This window comes from Erythrolamprus reginae, chromosome 2 (assembly GCF_031021105.1).
Source record: "Erythrolamprus reginae isolate rEryReg1 chromosome 2, rEryReg1.hap1, whole genome shotgun sequence".
NCBI classification, from domain to species: Eukaryota; Metazoa; Chordata; class Lepidosauria; order Squamata; family Dipsadidae; genus Erythrolamprus; species Erythrolamprus reginae.
In genome coordinates this window covers 327,641,697-327,661,742 of record NC_091951.1, presented here as the reverse complement: position 1 = coordinate 327,661,742, position 20,046 = coordinate 327,641,697, and the positions used below count along the sequence as shown (strand labels likewise).

Sequence of the window (20,046 nt, the reverse complement as noted above, 5' to 3'; positions counted from 1 at the left end):
CCCTAGGGCCTGCTAGCCGGCATTGTCTGGCTGACAGGACCTGGAGAAGGCAGACCCTGTGGGCCATAACTGGTCGATGGGATATATGAGGCAAGAGAGGGCCCCATAGGTAATCAGGTCCTAAGCCATGTATCCCTTGACTGTACACTAAGAATGCATGTCTGTTTATCTGTCTCTTTCATTCTTTCTCTCTCTCTCCACCCCTCATCCCTTTAACAAAGATACTTTCTCTTTTAGGAAACTCTGATTCTATTCTATAATCACACATGTGTACCATATTTGGTATTAAGTGTTCCTCTAATTTTGACTGTAAAAATATGACTTCAGTAACCGAGTTGTTGAAGTGTGGAACTCATTACTGGACTCCACAGTGTCATCCCCAAACCCCCAACACTTTACCCTTAGATTATCTACGGTTGACCTATCCAGATTCCTAAGAGGTCAGTAAGGGGAGAGTACAAGTGCACTAGAGTGCCTTCCGTCCCCTGTCCTATTGCTCTCCTATATCTCCTATACCTTTCTTCTATTCCTATATCTCTTCTTCTATTCTTTCATTGGTATGTTCTATTACTATACCTTCTTTTCTATTATTTCTTAGATATATTTTACTATGAGTATCTCCTCTATAACCTTCATCATGTATTTTACTATGTGTATATAGATATATACCCACTAAAACCCTCATTGTGTATTGGACAAAATAAATAAATAAAAAATATTTCTTAAGGAGACACTCTCCTTACAGTTGGGGATTTTACATAAGAACTGCCTGCAGTAATTTATCAAAATTAAGCTGACACAAAGAACTCATTTGCCTTTCACTGTCTCACCTTCCTTGTGTTTTCCCCTTGCATCCCATGTAATTAGAAAGTATTGTGCAGAGGTCCTTAAGTAATGGATTGCTTCCTATAGTCTTTGCTATGTGGTCATGTCAGCTAGCTTTGCAAGTCCCATCTGGGAGATTCCGCTCAAAAGTTCCTCTGTCTTTTTCGGTGTTTTACATTTGTCCTAATTCTGAACTGCTAATCACTTCTAGGTGCACCCACTAAATAATCGCTTTTATGCAAAATTCAAACCAAGGGATCTAATACTGTTAAAGATATGAGACATTACCTGCCACTAAAATTAATGGGACTGAAAGCAGCTTAAAAATCCACAACTTTTTGCTGGACAGTGCCCAACCAGGGCATGGCAATACAGTGGTACCTCGTGATAAGAACCCCTCATGATACGAACACTTTGAGATACGAACCCAGGGTTCAGAAAATTTTTGCCTCTTCTTACGAACTTTTTTTGCCTTATGAACCCACCGCAGATCGCAAAATGGTGCTCCGCTGGGCGCCGCCGCCCGGCTGTCACCTTTTAAAACAGCCGGGGGGGCTTCTTGGCGTTCTCCCGAACCCGAACCCAAACCCGTACTTTTCCGGTTCGGGAGGCTGCCGAGAAGTGCCGCCGCCCACCTGTCACCTTCTTAAACAGCAGGGGGGCTTCTCGGCGTTCTCCTGAACCAAAACCCAGAGGTTCAGGTTTGGGTTCAGGTTCCAGAGGCCGCCGAGAAGCGCCTGGCTGTTTCAGAAGGTTATAGCTGGGTGGCGCCGCTTGGCCGAGTGCCGTTTTTGTGATCGGCGGCAGTGTTTTCGGCCGATCTGGAGGCTGGAAAGAAGGTGGGGAATCCCAATAGGGAATTCCTTGGGCGGAGCTTTGACGTCACGAAGACGTCCTTCCTGGAGGCCACGTTTCGGCAGACCAGGAAGGATGTATTTGTGACATCAAAACTCCGCCCATGGAATTCCCCACCTCCTTTCCAGCCTCCAGATTGCCCAAAAACGCCGCCGCCAATCGCAAAAATGGCGCTCCGCCTAGCGACGGCACCCTGCTATAACCTTCTGAAACAGCCGGGCACTTCTCGGTGGCCTCTGGAACCCGAACCCGAACTCGAACCTCCAGGTTCGGGTTCGGGAGAACGCCGAGAAGCCCTCCTGCTGTTTAAGAAGGTAACAGGCGGGCGGCGGCGCTTCTCGGCGGCCTCCCAACCCGAACCTTACGAACCTCCTTCCAGAACCAATTAGGTTCGTAAGATGAGGTATTGCTGTATTATAAACAGCTTACATAACATAATCTTATACTATAAGACTCACTGCAGGGAATAGGGAGGAGATCCAAAGCAGTGACTAAATTTGGGGTGCTTTCATCGTATGCCATGGAAATATAGGCCACATGAGTCCCAGCAACTGGTCAGATCCGACAGATCCCTCCAGGTCCGGTCAGCAAGACAATGTCGCCTGGCAGGGCCTAAGGGAAGAGCCTTCTCTGTGGGGGCCCTGACCCTCTGGAACCAGCTCCCCACAGAGATTCATACTGCCCCCACCCTCTCCGCCTTCCCCAAGAGCCTAAAGGCCTATCTGTACCAACAGGCTTGGGGCCATTAGACATTAGCCCCTGGCCGATGAATGGAATGTATGTCTGACTATATGAACGAAAGGATTTGGGGTTTTAGATTAGTTAGATTAATTTTAATTTGGGATTTAGGATGCTATCTATCTATCTATCTATCTATCTATCTATCTATCTATCTATCTATCTATCTATCTATCTATCTATCTATCTATTGGATTTGTATGCTGCCCCTGTCCGTAGACTCGGGGCGGCTAACAACAGTAATAAAAACAGCATATAACAATCCAATATTAAAATAATTAAAAACCCTTATTATAAAACCAAACATACATACAGACATACCATGCATAAAATTGTAAAGCCTAGGGGGAAAGAGCAGAGGTGGGTTTTAAGAAGCTTACGAAAGGCAAGGAGGGTGGGGGCAATTCTAATCTCTGGGGGGAGTTGGTTCCAGAGGGCTGGGGCTGCCACAGAGAAGGCTCTTCTCCTGGGTCCTGCCAAGTGACATTGTTTAGTTGACGGGACCCGGAGAAGACCCACTCTGTGAGATCTAACTGGTTGCTGGGATTCCTGCAGCAGAAGGCGGTCTCGGAGATAATCTGGTCCTATTGTTCTTTTATACATTGGAACACCCCCCTCACCCGAGTCTTCGGAGAGGGACGGCATATAAGTTTAAAAATGAATGAATGAATGAATAAATAAATAAATAAATTTATTAGAAAAGTAAGTGTAATCATTAAAACTACTCAGAGGAAGGGTGGGAGAATAAGAGAGAATGTAAAGGTAAATAACTAAAGTTGACTCTTTTCAGTTGAAGAATTCACTTTGGTGAATTAAGTCATAGAAGCTTGTCAAGCAAGCTCACCCAAGAAGAGAGGAGAGCTGGGCTCAATGCTGCCATGAAATTTGTCACGAGACCTCGGGGAGGATAGATATGTCTTCACGGTCCTCTATTTTTTTCCCCACATCAACCTGTTGAAAATTCCCATGGCAATTTTGTGTGTTTCTTTTCTAATTGCTATTTTATTGTTGTTGGACTCCTTCAGATACCTTGCTGGGAAAAATCTTGCACTTTCAAGAGGAAGGTGAAAGTGAGAGAAGCAATCTGTTTTGATTTTATACAAAGAAAAAAAGAAAGAAGGAAAATGGCTGGAAGCTGACCAAGGAGAGATTCAACCTGGAAATAAGGAAGAACTTCCTGATGATCAGAACGATCAACCAGTGGAACAACCTACCAGCGGACATTGTGAACTCCAATACTCTGGACATTTTTAAGAGGAAATTGGACTGCCATTTGACTGGGATGCTATAGGGTTCCTGCTTAGGCAGGGGGTTGGACCTGATGACCCGCATGGTCCCTTCCAACTCTAACAATAAATAAAATAAATAAAAATAAAAATAAAAGAAAAAATAAAAGAAAATGACAAATCAACTTATAAACTTAAACAACATAAAAGGTGTTCAGTTTCAGTGGTGTTCAATAGATGTGCATAGATAGTTTTGCTTACATTTTTAAAGAGCCACGCTTTGGAAATGTTTGAGTAACATCTAAAGATCTGGAAGGACAGAAATGAGTCAATGCACCTCAGCGGCAGGTTGCTCTTATCTGCAAACCAGTGTGTTGCATGTGCATCCTCTTTATTTGAGTGCGCCCGTGTCCCTCACGCAATTTTGCTTTGGTGCATGTGCAAGGAGCAAAAATGTGCCGAAATCTCACAAATGGGATGCTGAAATCACATGCAGAAAGCTAAAAAGCTAAAAAAATGCAATAAAAAAGATGGCGCCACCCAACGGACCGGCACCAGAGCAGTCAGACCTAAATTGCACAATCTGGCAGCCGCTACTGGTGCAGAGACATCTTCCACACCGGTAGGAACCCACCACTGATCCACCTCTCTCAGGAATAAGTTCCTGAGGAGCCAACCCCCACTTTTAAGGCTGGAAAGATTCTTTAGCTGAACAACCCTGTAATTTAAAAAATTAGCACATTTCAGTGTCCTGCCAAGAGCTGTACTTGAGAGCAAATGCAAACACATTATTTATGAGCTAAAGCTATGTCCTTGTAAAGTGACCACTGAATCCATAACCTGGTACATTGTGCCTTCTAATATGATGCTTTATAATTACCTATTTAGTGAAGCATCCCAACAATTAACTCAATTTTTATGTTTGGATCATTTATTAGATCAGCATATTATGTTTCTTCGAATGTAGATACTCTTCCGTTATATTGCCTGTGAAATACATCCCGAAGTTGGGGGAGAGTTTTGCGCACATGGAAGGTAACCCCACCAACTAGCCAGAGTTCACAACTAAATCTAATTGAAGTCTTCAATGAAAAACAGCAACAGGCTTTCTTGCAAAAATATATTTTACTTTTCTTCTTAGCAAAATGTGGGGAAACTGCAGTGAAGTTTCTCTAAATAAATTATCACAATACTATCATACACTATTACATCCACCACTGCAACCACCAAGCACTAAACCACTGCAACAAACCACCAACTCACAAAACCACTCTATATAACAAACCACCCAGCACAAACCATACCCATGCAAGGGTGTTACTCCTTATATATAGGTTACAGCCAATCAGGTTGCAGCACATTTAACAAAGCCATGATTATATGCTGATTATGGCTTACATTAGCTGCATTGTAATATTAACTCAGAAATAAATTTATTTCTGACAGCTGACTTATTTTGTATTTATTTAATTTGAAAAGTGACTTTTTAATTATTTGGTTAACTCATAAAGTTATGGACAGTGATCATCATAAAGATTATAACTACGTGGACCAATCTGATGTTCACATGAATCAAACTTAATGAAACTTGGATTTTTAAATTTTTATATTGAATTTAATTTTCACAAAATGAATGAAAGCTCTACTTAGATGACAAAGAAAGAGCTGCATTAGCATATTAGATTTGATTTTAAAAAATACAGTGGTACCTCATGTTACGAACTTAATTGGTTCCAGGAGGAGGTTCGTAAGGTGAAAAGTTCGTAAGACAAAACAATGTTTCCCATAGGAATCAATGTAAAAGCAAATGATGCGTGCAAATCCTTTAGGAAAATCCCAAACTTTAGAAGGGAGGCGAACAGAGGGCAGGGAGGAGCAGCTAAAGGGGGCGGGTGGAAGAAGCAAGGCTAGGCTAAAGGGTGAGTGGGAAGGAAGAAAGGCAAGGAGGGCGCCCTTCCCTTTTCTTTCTTCAAAAGACACCCTTTCAGTGCCTCTGCAAGCACACTGTTCTCTGCAAAGTCTTTCCCCCTCCAAGCCGCCCCTCCCTTTTCTTTCTTCAAAAGACATCCTTTCAGTGCCTCTGCAAGCACACTGTTCTCTGCAAAGTCTTTCCCCCTCCAAGCCGCCCCTCCCTTTTCTTTCTTCAAAAGACACCCTTTCAGTGCCTCTGCAAGCACGCTGTTCTCTGCAAAGTCTTTCCCCCTCCAAGCCGCCCCTCCCTTTTCTTTGTTCAAAAGACACTCTTTCAGTGCCTCTGCAAGCACGCTGTTCTCTGCAAAGTCTTTCCCCCTCCAAGCAGCCCCTCCCTTTTCTTTCTTCAAAAGACACCCTTTCAGTGCCTCTGCAAGCATGCTGTTCTCCTACTTTTGTTAATGCAAAGTCTTTCCCCTCCAAGCCGCCCCTCCCTTTTCTTTCTTCACAAAAGGGGGAAAAAAGAAACCCCTTCATCCCAGCAGCAGCGGCTTGGGTTTGTAAGGTGAAAATAGTTCGGAAGAAGAGGCAAAAAAATCTTAAACACCGAGTTCGTATCTTGAAAAATTCGTTAGAAGAGGCGTTCGTAAGATGAGGTACCACTGTACTTTGAAATACATGGGTATGTGAATATAGCATTGGTCTGCAGCCTTCAAATCAGCTGCATATGACAATATTCAATATTTTACAATATTGTGAAAACTGGTGCTGTGTAAAATCTGCTTCACAATTTCTTCCAAAAAATTTCATTGACAAAATTTTCTAAGCGATTGCCTTATTGGCACCATGTTTGACAATTTCTTCCAAATTTTTGTTGGTAGCATTTCAGAGTTTACATATTGTTCAAGGTAGAACTGCCAACTATGTTTTTACACAGGAAATGTCCTATTTCCCAATCTGGTGGATGGAAAATAACATGGGAAAAAATCCTTCCTGATGCTTTGGGAACCCTATGAAGCTCTAGAGCAGTTTGTGTATGTAACTAAAATAAATACAAAATAAAAATCTAAATAAATTATAGAAGGAAGTTCTCTTTCAATTTAAATTGAATGAGAGCTGATGAAAAAACAGCTTTTTTAAAAAAAAAAGTCTATTTAAATGCTTGCTAATTATTCTGTGCTGTCTGAAACTATTCAAATTACATATTTATATCAAGAGGTAACAGTAAGCAAATTCAGCAGTTACTACTCCTCTGCTTTTATCTGAAATATAAATTAAAATATTAGAATATCAACTAGCATAATAGGTATTGAAACGTGTGAAACATCAAACGTCAATTAGTTTTTGCCTAGAATCTGACTGTATAATGAGCCATGATATTAGGCACCAGAAGATTTAAATTTTCATAAAACTTCTTACCTATAGATTTTATTTTGTTTTGAAAGAAAGCACACTGGCCATGAACATAGCATGCATTTTTCTATAGAAAACTATGAGAAAATTAATTTATAAAGCAAGCAGACAGGGTATTTGAGTTTAAAAAGGAACAGTTCGCTAATGCCTCTATAACCAGGGTACGAAAGATCAGATTCCAATAAGATTTAATTTAACTGAAAACCATAATTCAACTGCATATTGCACAAAGATCCACGTTCTTTAAAGCTTTTATATTAATTTGCAGAAAGTTTCTATTCAGGAAAATGCTAATCTTTCTCTTTGGGTACCTAGAAATCCAGATTAGAATAGTTATCACTTATCAACTGCATTTGAGACTACAACTCCCATAATTGCCTTCCAATGTAGGTGATGGGACTGTTGGCCCTTAGAGAGCATAACTCCAAGGCACAAGAAAGGTAACAAGCTGAAGACTGTAAAACTAAAAGCAGTCTGCATAAAAGAAGGGCATTTTGCTAGATGATAAAATATATACTTTACACGCAAATAATTCTAGATACAATACCATTGTCTGTTATAAAGATTAATAGCACCCACGCATGACTAGTGTAATGCATTCTATGTATTACTTTCTGACTGGTCTTGAATTTCAATTAGGACAGACTTCAGTATGAGGCAGTCTAAGGAAGGATCAGAAAAGACCATATATGCATTCTCTTAGCTGCTGGTATTTCTCTGGCTAAAGCATATAATATTGACTTTGAAGTCCTAAATGGTATGACTGCAGGCTACTTCAGGCTTTTTCTTCATGATTACTCCTGCCCACTCACCCAAGTCCAATTGCCAAGGTTCACTGAGGTCATCTAAGGAGGTTCAGCAACAGGAACTTGTCTCTGGTGAGATCTTGGGGTCAAGCTTTCCCTGTAGCTGTCCCAATTTTTAAAAGGCAATCTTAGCTGAATTGAAAAGACTGACCTCATTCGTGGTTTTCCAAAAACTCTACAAAGCACCTCTTTTGGAACGTATTTTTTTTACTTGTGAAGATTTTAATTCTTTTTAAATGTTCTTCATTTAATTTGGCTTTATGGGTTTGTTTGTTTGTTTTTGTTAGTGGCTGTAAAAAGCTAATACAGTGGTACCTCTACCTACGAATGCCTCTACTTGAGAACTTTTCTAGATAAGAACTGGGTGTTCCAAGATTTTTTTTTGCCTCTTCTCAAGAACCATTTTCCACTTACAAACCTGAGCCCGAGAAAAGGCAGGGAGAAGCCTCCATGGGGCCTCTCTAGGAATCTCCTGGGAGGAAACAAGGCCAGAAAAGGTGGAGAGAAGCCTCCATGGGGCCTCTTTAGGAATTCCTGAGAGGAAACAGGGCCTCCACCCTACCTGTGGTTTCCCCAATTGCACACATTATTTGCTTTTACATTGATTCCTATGCGAAAAATTGCTTCTTCTTACAAACTTTTCTACTTAAGAACTTGGTCACGGAACGAATTAAGTTCGTAAGTAGAGGTATCACTCTATGACAAAACCCAAAATGTCTAAGTGAGTAAGCAAATAAATATATAAAGAAGCAATGAAATAGAACCTGTTAAGTCCTTACAGTTATGACTGTGCAGGCTGCTAGTTGAACCTGATTGGCTCTGACACAAGCAGCAGCAAACAGGAAATTGGAGCCTTGTCATTGGTTGGGAGTTTGACAGCTCCAGTATAAAAGGAGTTTGTCATTGGTTGGGAGTTTGACAGCTCCAGTATAAAAGGAGCTGTCAAGATGCCTGTTCTCTGTTCTGTTTCTGTGGTGCTGAAATAAAGGTTGCTGTTTGCTGTTCACTTCTAAAGTCTGCCTCCGTTCCTGTCAGCTTCACCCACTGATTTAATAGAACCTACAACTTCTATTGCAATAATAACAATTTCATTATTTCAACCATTTTAATAAATTTGACATTCAGTTTCTAACTGGTGACTGTCTCTTGAAGACCCTATACACCACAGCAACCAGCCCCCCCTCTTCCTGGGGGTCTACAGGAGTCCCCCCCCCCCAAAAAAAACACCAAACAGTGGAAGTGAGTAATTTTATTTAGGACAGTGCTTTGGGAAAGTTTGTCTCCCTAAATTTTGTGGTCCAATTTTGATTCCTTGCTGGACAACTATTTAACAAACTACAAAGCAAAATATATCACATTTTCAATTCAAATCTGCTTAAAGAAAGCAATGCTTTCTACAGCAGAAGTGTTTTTGTGAATAATCACAGGAAATATGTTTTTTTTTAAATGGCACAATTATGAAAACTGTGAACAACAATATAAATAGTTGATGCGGATGCTATTTTCTGTCACACAAAATCTGTTTTTCCCTAGTTGGCAAGATACTCAAAAGATACAAAATGTTGTTCATTTATGGAACAGAGAAATAAATAAATACCAATTTTGTTATTTAACTTATTTTTCAAAAATGACAATTGAACTGTGGATTAATATACTATTTCATTCCTCCTGACTTGTGAGTTCTAAAAATTGGCCGTATTTCTGTTTGCCTTTTCAATCTAGCTATTGTCTAGCTAAATACACAGTTATTGGGTATTATTTTGCCAAGAATGCTCCTAGACCTAGGTTGCCCACAGAAGTATTATTGGAAATGTATGTTAGAGACAGATATTTTGCCTATAGTCATGTTTCCATTTGTTAATTTATAACTAAAATAATCTTTGTAATTATGGTAAAGACAGGTGGCAGACACGAAGAGGAACAAGTTCTATTAAAATCCCTAAGTACCCAATTTGTTTGTTGAATTTATAAGCTGTTTTAATTGTTGCTAATTCTTAATTGTTGCTAATAAGAAAAGAATTAAATACTTATAACAACCGAAACAAATCACAGCTACACTACACACCCATATCTTATAATTTATTAGCCAAGGAACAATAACAGTGCATTAATGACAAACATATAACCACTTAAAAAAAGTTTTTCAAAAATATTAATTAAAAAATATTTTGCGGTTTTTACTCCTATACCACGGTTTTTCCTGCCCGATGACGTTATATGTCATTGCCAAACTTTCGTCTGCCTTTAGAAAACATTTTTTTAAAATAAACTTTAATAAATAAACATAGTGAGTAATAATCTAAATGGTTGCTAAGGCAATGGGAAATTGTAATTTAGGGATTTAAAGTGCTAAGAGAAGGCTTGGGATACTGTTCATAACCAAAAATAGTGTATTTGCTTCCGCATCTCTACTTCGCGGAAATTCAACTTTCGCAGGCGGTCTCGGAACGCATCCCCCGCGAAAATCGAGGGAACACTGTATTTCAAATTCAAAGTGAATTTTAGTGCTCAGTTAAGAAAGGAAAAGAAAAATCTGAAAAGGAATTATTTTTTTTCATTTTCAGTTTTATCATTTGATGGATGCCCTCATTTATCAGCAATATTCACTACTCCAAACAACTACTTTTTAGTCATCTTGTCCCAACAGAATATACAAGACTAGTTTTATTTTCAGTGACAAGCACCAAAACTAGCAAGATTTGAAACCAAAAGAGTTGCTAAAAATTACCTTCTCTTGATACTGACGTCGGGATGAATCCAAAGACTGAATCAGGGCTGTGGCATGTCCAACAAACATGGCGTAACAGGTGGCCCCCACAATCATGCTCAGCATGGTTATCCAAAGATCTGACATGCTCACAGGGGCTCTGGCTCCATATCCAATGCAGAGCATATGGCTCATAGCTTTGAAGAGTGCATAGGAATACTGCTTCCCCCAGGAATTATTCTGTAAAAGAGGAAGGGAAGGGTGAACATACAGAAATGCTTAAGAACACCGAACAAAGGAAACTAGATTTAGTAGGGTAACAGGCTTCTTATTCAAAAGCAGCATCCCTGTATTACAGCCTTCATAAATAAATAAAGATCTTGGAGAAGTGGGTTGAGATTCATAGGATCATAAATCAGGCATTTACACACCATGAACATTCCTCCTTCCAAAGGACAGCAAGTATTCAAGGCTCTCGGAATTTATAATGCATTTTCGTATAGGAAAGATAAATGCTACATACTGTATGCATTAGAAAATACAGTGGTACCTCAAGATACGAACCCCTCGTCTTACGAACAACCCGAGATACAAACCCGGGGTTCAGAAAATTTTTGCCTCTTCTTATGAACTTTTTTCGTCTTACGAACGCCAAACCCGAACTTCCGGGTTCGGCATTCAGGAGGCTGCTGGGAAGCGCCGCAGCCCAGCTGTCATCTTTTAAAACAGCCGGGGGGCTTCCCGGAAGCCGAAGCCGGAAGTTTGGGTTTGGCGTTCGGCTTCGGGAAGCTGCTGGGAAGCCCCCTGGCTGTTTTAAAGGTGACAGCCGGGCGGCGGGGCTTCTCGGCGGCGGCGGCAGGTTCATAAGATGGAAAACGTTCGGGAGGCCGCTTTGGGTTTTTGGCTGGGAGGGAGGGCAGGAGGTCGAGCGCTGGGGGAGGGAATCAGGAAGATCCTCCTGCTCCCCCCTCCCAGTGAAAAACACAAAGACGGTCTGCCGCCGGAGACCCCTTTATGTTTTTGGCTGGGGGGGAAGCAGAAGGCGCAGGATCGGGCCGGCGGCGGGCGTGGGAAAAGGCATGTATGTGGGTATATTTATGTATGTATATGTGTGTGTGTGTGTGTGTGTGTGTGTGTGTGTATAAACACAGAAAATCAGATGCTCACTAAAGTATTATTTTTTTAGATAGAGTTGACTATACATATAATTAGAACAACTACCTGTAGCCTCCTCTATTTCTATCCTGCTTTTGGAATCTAATTTGATGGACACATTACAATTATCCTGAATTCTTTCACAACGGACACAAATACCTATGAAGTAAAATTAGATAGCCTAACTTTATCCCAATCGCACACATTATTTGCTTTTACACTGTTTCCTACAGGAAAAATTGCTTCTTCTTACAAACTTTTCTACTTAGGAACCAGGTCACGGAACGAATTAAGTTCATAAGTAGAGGTACCACTGTATATTTCATTCCAGTGCTGTTAATTCTTGGGGTAGGGAGGGGACTGCAGAGCCTGCATTAAAGCACGCCATATCACAAATGTATTTTCTTGGGGAAGGGGTTGATGGGGGTGTGATAGACATCCCTGTGTCATTCTTAATGTGGTAGCATTTTGAAGTCCACTCTACATCATTAAAGACCTCCTTATCTTTTATGGATTGTTGCAAAGGCTAAACTATAATTTGGCAATGGATATAGAAATCTATGCATTTAATTGAGGTAGTTTGGAAGAGGTTTTTCTTCACACTGGCAGCAATGACATTGGTTGACTACATAGAAACATAGATATTTATTTGCTATTTTCCTTCTTCTTTCTCCCTCAAGATCAATCATGAGAATTTAAACGCCTAGGACCATTGTTCATTCCAGTTACTGAAATCAGTAAAGTCTAAACTAGAAATACATATTTCCAGTTGCTTACCGCCTCTTTCAATAATAGTTCAAAAAATGATAGAAAGCGCTCAAGCGGTAATAGTCCTAGGCTGGAAGGATACGACAAAATGGACAATACAAAATTGTTAGCGGTACATGGTGTTCTGGTTTCTGGTAGAACTTTAGCTATTGAAAATAATTCTTACTAAATGCAGTATTTCATAAACAAAGAAACTCCATCTTTATTCTCTTCACTTCCGTATTCAAAATGCAGTTCATACTAGCACATTCCTTTTCTCCCGTTATCTCTCTTAATTACATTCCACATGCATTCCTCCCAGCCTTCTCCGTCTACCAAGATTTATGTACTCACAGTATAATTCAAAAACAGCAGAAATGACTGTAAAATAACACAGAATGAACTTGCTCGCTCGGGGAGCTGAACGAAAACACATTTCATTTTAGCACTACTAGCATTGAAACTCCACCCTTCTTCCCCACTGGCCCCCTGACGTACCAAATACATCACTCCAGTATTCAACCCATTCCTCCCCTTAATATCTTCTTCCAAACACCTGTTCCTTATGTTTTTGGACCCTTCTGAATTTAGGATTGACCCAGCGAACGTCTGTTTCTTCCTCACTAGATTCTGGACTCAGCAACATTCTGTGGCTGGCCTCCCACCTGTTCTACTACTTGTAACCCGGGGTCTACCACTAATCCATAAACACTATCTGTATCAGAGTCCTCAAGTTCTTCATCATCCTCCAACTGACCAGGAGTATGTACAACACATGGTGGACAGAACAGAATGGAACAGAACAGAATATAATTCTTTATTGGCCAAGAGTGATTGGACACACAAGGAATTTGTCTTGGTGCATATTGAATTTGAGATTATGGATAAGAGGATGAATTCAGTCAATGAAACTAATCTGCAGGAACTGATGGGACAAGGTAAGAGGATATATGATTAGTAGAACAAGGTATAAAGAATAAATATTATAAATATATAAATATATCTATTTTAAATATCTACCGTATTTTTCGCTCTATTAGACGCACCTGCTGATAAGACGCACCTAGATTTTAGAGGAGGAAAATAGAACAAAAATATTTTGAGCCAAAAAGTAGCTATCACACATGAGCAAGTTCTTGCATCCATAATTCTATCCTTTCTATGTCTTCCTCCCTCTTTCCTCCCTCCCACTTTCCTTTCTATCTCTCCCTCCCTCTTTTCTTTCTATCTTTCCCTCCCTCTTTCCTTTCTATCTCTCCCTCCCTCTTTCCTTTCTATCTCTCCCTCCCTCTTTCCTTTCTATCTTTCTTTCCCCCTGCCTTTCTCCAAGCCCTTCCTTTTCCCTCTCCCTAACTACCCCCTTCTCCCTCCTTTCTATCTCTCCCTCCCCCTTTCTCTCTCCCTTCCTTCATCTTTCATTCCCTCTCTCTCCATCCCTCTTCCTTTCTCTCTTCCTTCCTCCCTCTTTTTTGTTCTTTCTCTCTCACTCCTTCCCTCCCTCTATGTCTTTCCCTCCCCCTTCTTCCCCCCTCTCTTTCTCTTTCTCTTGCTTTCATTCCCTGTCTTTCTCTCTTGCTTACTTTCTCACTTTCTTTCTCATTCTTTCTCCCCTCCTTTCTTTCTCTCTCTCTTTCTCTCTCGTTCACCACGCCGGCAACAGAGAGAAAAAGAGAGAGACAGAGAGGGAGAGAGAGTGGAGGGCACCGTTGTCTTCGCCTCTTCCCGACAGCTCTGCAGCGAAGAGGAAACAGTCGCGCACCGCCTCCCGGGAGCCCAGCCGATTTTTGGAGCCGTTTTGTTTTCAGCTGGGCTCCCGGGAGGCGGAGCGTGGCCGGGTACCGTGTCTTCGCCTCCGCGCGCTGCCTCCGCCCGGCCGAAAACAAAACGGCTCCAAAAGTCGGCCGGGCTCCCGGGAGGTGGTGCGCGACTGTTTCCTCTTCGCTGCAGAGCCACACGGAGGCGAAGACACGGTGCCCGGCCACGCTCCGCCTCCCGGGAGCCCAGCTGAAAACAAAACGGCTCCAAAAATCGGCTGGGCTCCCGGGAGGCGGAGCGTGGCCGGGCACCGTGTCTTCGCCTCCGTGTGGCTCTGCAGCGAAGAGGAAACAGTTGCGCACCGCCTCCCAGGAGCCCGGCCGACTTTTGGAGCCGTTTTGTTTTCGGCCGGGTGGAGGCGGCGCGCGGAGGCGAATACACGGTGAACTGTGCTTCGAGACCTCCCCGCCTCCTGAAGCGATTCCCGTAGCCTTCCCAAAGGCTCAGAACCGCCAACGCTCCTCCGGTGCCGCTCCGCCTCCTAAACCTGCGCGGTGGAGGCGTCACCCGGCCCAGCACTCCCGGAGGCCGAAAGGCGCGGCTCTCTTCAGGGTTGGGAAGAGGAGAGGCGGCGACAGAGGCGGGACACTTTTGGTGAGTATATCGCCGCCCCCCTCTGCTCCAGCGCCTCCCCCCCCTCCCTGCCTGCAGCTTCGCTCCATAAGACGCCGCTGATTTTTCATCCTACTTTGGGAGGAAAAAAACTGCGTCTTATGGAGCGAAAAATACGGTATTTATAATATGTAAATAGATATATTTCTCTTGAGTTAAAATGGTATATACAAAATATGCCCCCATTTTGGTGGAGGGCTATGAATGTTGTCTGGTGGTGGGCACTTAACACTGAGCACACTGTGTTGTGTGAATGTTTATTGTCATCATAAAAATCAATGAAAATTTTTATATTAAAAAAAATAGTTCATAAAGAAAGAATTGGGTTTGGTTTTTTTAAGAAAATGAGGTCATTACAACCAAATTGATATTTGATTGCACGGGTTCAAACATGAACATAAGAGCTAAGCATAAAAAATATTCTGTATTGGGCTGCATGCAATATATTATGTCTATTTTCATAACCAGATTGTAGGACATTTTTCTTAGCATTAATAACTTTTAAAAACTTCTAAAACATTGATACTTTTTTTAAAAAAAATACTGTCTGTTACTCAAAATCTTACTTTTTTCTTCTTATAGGAGAAAAACAATATACTATAAATGCCATAAAGAAGGCATTTTATTTTTTTACCTTACAGTTATCACTGCCTTCAGATTAGTAGTAATCCATTTTAACTGAATTAAACAGAAAAACATTAATCCAAGGAGGAAAATAAACTATTAAAGACAGTAATTGTGACAAATACCAGAGCTGTTTATCCGAGGATTGATTATATAATCAAGCCTGAGGGTACCAGAAAATCTTCACATTTGTAAAAATCAGTGATCAGTGATTATTTGCAATTAGTCTACCAAGTCTAAGCCTTAATTTAGAAGTCTTCTTCAGCACACACTATTTAAATACAGCCCTGCTCTATGTTTAAAGGTCTGTTGTACTCTTCTTAATCAGGAAGATACTTCTTCCTAAATATTGGCCTCATGCAGCTAAGGAACAACTAAGAGAACAATCCTACTTTTGCTGGAAAATCATCTGTGGGAATATAAAATATCCACCACCAGCAGAGAAAGAACTATATCTATTTCAAAATAACGTCTACTGAAGTATTTGTTCATAAAAGTCTTGATGTCCAGAAGTTTAGCAGTTGTAAACTCCAAGACTCAGTCCATTTGTTCTTCTAAAGCTGTCCTGAAATAATGACAGCTATGGGATGAGTACTGTTAACATTTTTCCTTTGAATCTAATGGGAGAAAATATATGATGATATTATGCCCAATTTTTGCTAAGTCGGCAAACCTGCAGACCAAGAATATAACACTTCCATTATCATGCAGTCTCTGCTGTCATCACTACATAATGCAGGTTTGAAAATAAGATTTTTTTTTTACTGCTAAATCCTACTGGCTCTTCTGACACTTCAGTTCAAGGCATCTTACTATGATGAAGTTCAGTTAATTCAAGGGCTCAGCAAATACAGTGGTACCTCTATTGAAGAACGCCGCTACTTAACAATTTTTCTAGATAAGAACTGGGTGTTCAAGGTTTTTTTGCCTCTTTCAAAGAACCATTTTCTACTTAAGAACTCGAGCCTGTAAAAATTTCCCAGGAAATTTGAGAGCGGCACGAAGGCCCGGCCCATTTCCTGCCATTTCCCCTTTAATCCTGGCCATCTTGGGCTTTTCTGGGCTGCTAGAGGAGCCTCTCATTGATGCTTAAGGAGGCTTTGGCAGTCCAGAGCGAACAAAGCATTTCCCTTTCTCTGGGTGCTTGGAGAGTGAATAAACTACTTCGCTGTGGGGACTCTCTCGCGTTGCCTCCCACACACCTAGCGGGAGGTTGCCTCCTGGAGTGTCTGGGCACAGAAAGGCAAAAGGGCTATCTATCTATCTATCTATCTATCTATCTATCCATCCATCCATCCATCCATCCACCATCCATCCATCCATCCATCTATCTATCTATCTATCTATCTATCTATCTATCTATCTATCTATCTTCTATCAGATTTCTATGCTGCACTTCTGAAACTCAGCTATTGCTATTGCTATTGGATTCGTGACAGTAAGATTATGTCAGCAACAGATCACTAACAGTTCAGGCACTCTAGTTCAAACCGGGATGAACCCATCCCTGCTTCTGGGTGGCCAAGTGAGGCTGGACAGAGCTTTGGGCAAGGCGGGGGAGAGTAGAGATAGCGGGGGAAATATGTAGCCAAAATAACATTTTTTCTCCTGAGAGCCAAGGATAGCCAAGAGCCGAGGTGGCTCAGCAGGTAGAGTGCAGTACTGCAGGCCACTAAAGCTGACCGTAGATCTGCAGGTCAGTGGTTCAAATCTCATCAGCATCTCAAGGTTAAGTCAGCCTTCCGTCCTTCTGGATTGGGTAAAATGAGGACCTGGATTGTGGGGGCAATATGCTGGCTCTTAAAAAAGTGCTATTGCTAACATGTTGCAAGCCACCCTGAGTCTAAGGAGAAGGGCAGTATAAAACATGAAAGGAAGGAAGGAAGGAAGGAAAAAAGAAGGAAAGAAGGAAGAAAGAAAGAAAGAAAGAAAGAAAGAAAGAAAGAAAGAAAGAAAGAAAGAAAGAAAGAACTAGTCTCACCAGCACCTAGCGGGGTGTGGAAGTGAGTCATCTGGGACTGGGACCAGACTGGGACATATGATGGTTGTGTGTAGTGGGGGGAAGAACTTTGGGCTTTCAAAACTTTGGGTTTTGAGTGAGGAAAACCCAGAGAGCTTGACAATCAGGTTTTCACCAGCTGTGGCAATATGACATACCTAATAAATCTATACTTTGAGGAAAACTCTGGCCTTGGAGTTTTGATTTCATCTGGGCTGTTACTTGGAATCCTAAGATTTAGGTTCTTTCTTCCTAAAAGGAGGGGGGGGAATCTGCACATGTACTCTGTACTACATGACAACATGATAACAGCATCTCTTATAAAACTTTTATTGAGTTGGGTGGGGCTACTCCTAGTCTCCTGTTGTTAAGCAGATCAGTTCTATTGCCACATGGTAGCTTTATTCATTATAACCATTCATCCATACTTTGACATTCAAAGACAAATTGATTTTCAAGGTTGAAGATTGTTGCCTAACTGAAGCTATCCTTTCTTGCCTTCCGCTCTTTGTTACAGCTGGATAGCTCCAGCTGCTACAATCTGGTAGCAAAGAGCTGCAGAATTGCTACTGCTTCAAAGCAGATGCCTCGGCTATGCTGAAAAGAGAAAGCAGATTTATAGCAGTTTCTTCGGATATTTTGAGCCTAAATATTTAGACTGTTCATTTGTTGTACACTGGTCTCTTCACTGGGAATTAGCAGCATTAGTGAACAAAATGAACTTTTACAAGGTTAGCTCAAAACCACCAAAAACTAGCTGCAAGGGATGGAAAGATATTTCTGGCTCCTGTATTTCAAACGCTATGTAATTATTTAGCATATTGAGCTATAAAAATATATATTTCTAATTATCATATTTAATTCATGTATTAAGTTATATGACTGTAAACATATTTTTTCTTCTTCTTTCTCAAGAATTAAGTATGCACTTAACTGTAAGCATAAAAACTAGCTGGGTAACCTTGAACGAATCATTTTTTTAAAAACCTAACCTATTAACATGGTTGTTATTGTGGGGAAATTGCAGGGGGAAAGAGTATGTTTGTTCCTTGAATTATTTATAAAAATAATAAAGGAAGTATAAAAATTATTTGTTGATTAGTTAATTAATTAATATTGGCAAATAAAAAGTAGACACATTAATATTCTGAATTTTTTTTTCTACTTTCCAATCTAAACTATAATCCTGGTGATTTCCCATGTAAATACTAACCAGGTTTGAGCCTCCTTAATTTTTTAAATAATTTTTATTTTCACATTAATCCAAAGTTATTAGATATATCTACCTAGCTAGACATTAATTAAAACAGACAAACAGACAAATAAATTGGCATAAAAACCATAATGTAAGGAAAATAGCATATCCAAAAAACAATTAAAATGATGAACAACATCCTTTGCATAACATTAATCTTTATAGAATTTAAAATATAAATTTCACCCCACACGCCCTAGGAATTTATTGCAATAAGATTTTAGCTTTAAATATCAAAGTTTGAACTAGTGGATCAAACAATCATACTGATGATGTCAAATAGGTCTAATGAAACTACTCAGAAAGACATAAATTAAACACGAATAAGTACATTACACATGTTTTGATTCTATATTCATTTTACTGTTTAAGTGTTAAGGGAGAAGAGAGCAAAAGAAGATCAAGAGACGAAGAAAAAAGAGGAAACATCTATGCAGATGGATTTGATCTAAAGATGGATTTGATCTAATTCCACAACCAATGTTATATGAAAAATTAGATCCCCATGGGAAACGTGTGTGTAAGACATTAACATTATAAACCTCTCTTGCTATTATTATATTAAAAATTGTTCCACAATGAAATGGGAAATATACATTAAAATACATTGGATGGGATTGGCAGGCATAGAAGTCAAGGGAGAGAGAGAGAGAGAGAGAGAGAGAGAGAGAGAAAGAAAGAAAGAAAGAGAAAGAAAGAAAGTACCATGACCAATAGCCACTGATAGAATATATAGAATAGAATAGAATAGAATAGAATTGAATTTTATTGGCCAAGTGTGATTGAACACACAAGGAATTTGTCTATTTTACTGATTTGTTTAATCCTCATCAAAAGCTGTTGGTGAAAATAAATATTTCTAGTCCATCATCTTGTCTATTTCCCTTCATTAGCTAAATGCAGGCTCTAGTGACATGAGGGAGGGAGAAAAGCTGCACATAGCTGCATAAACCCATTTTAATGCTCTTACTGATATACTATGAAGAAAATGCACAGTAAAAGGCCTAAATGTGTGGGTACTTATACAAAAACATATCCTACTTTTCTTGAATTTATAGTAAAAAGAGATAATAACTATGATGATTAAAGAACCAGTAAAATAGAGGCACCAAAAAGAAACGCTGCTAAGACAGTTATAAAAGCCAGGGTGGTGCAGTGGTTAGAGTGTAGCACTGCAGGCTACTTCTGCTAACTGCTAGCTGTAGTTCAGCAGTTCAAATCTCATCACCGGCTCAAGGTTGACTCAGCCTTCCAAGGTGGGTAAAATGAGGACTCAGATTGTTAGGGGAAATATGTTGATTCTGTAAACAGCTTAGAGAGAGATGAAAAGCACTATGAAGCAGTATATAACTCTAAAT

At 40.5% G+C, this 20,046-nt stretch overlaps 1 protein-coding gene across 1 annotated transcript in view; it reads right to left on the bottom strand.

The window, feature by feature from the left end:
* HCN1 (hyperpolarization activated cyclic nucleotide gated potassium channel 1) overlaps positions 1-20,046 on the bottom strand; it is a 213,337-nt gene that overhangs the window by 48,348 nt on the left and 144,943 nt on the right. Inside the window, exon 4 of the mRNA XM_070743367.1 lies at positions 10,503-10,721. Coding sequence (XP_070599468.1) covers positions 10,503-10,721 — 219 coding nt within the window. The remainder of the gene's footprint in view (positions 1-10,502; positions 10,722-20,046) is intronic.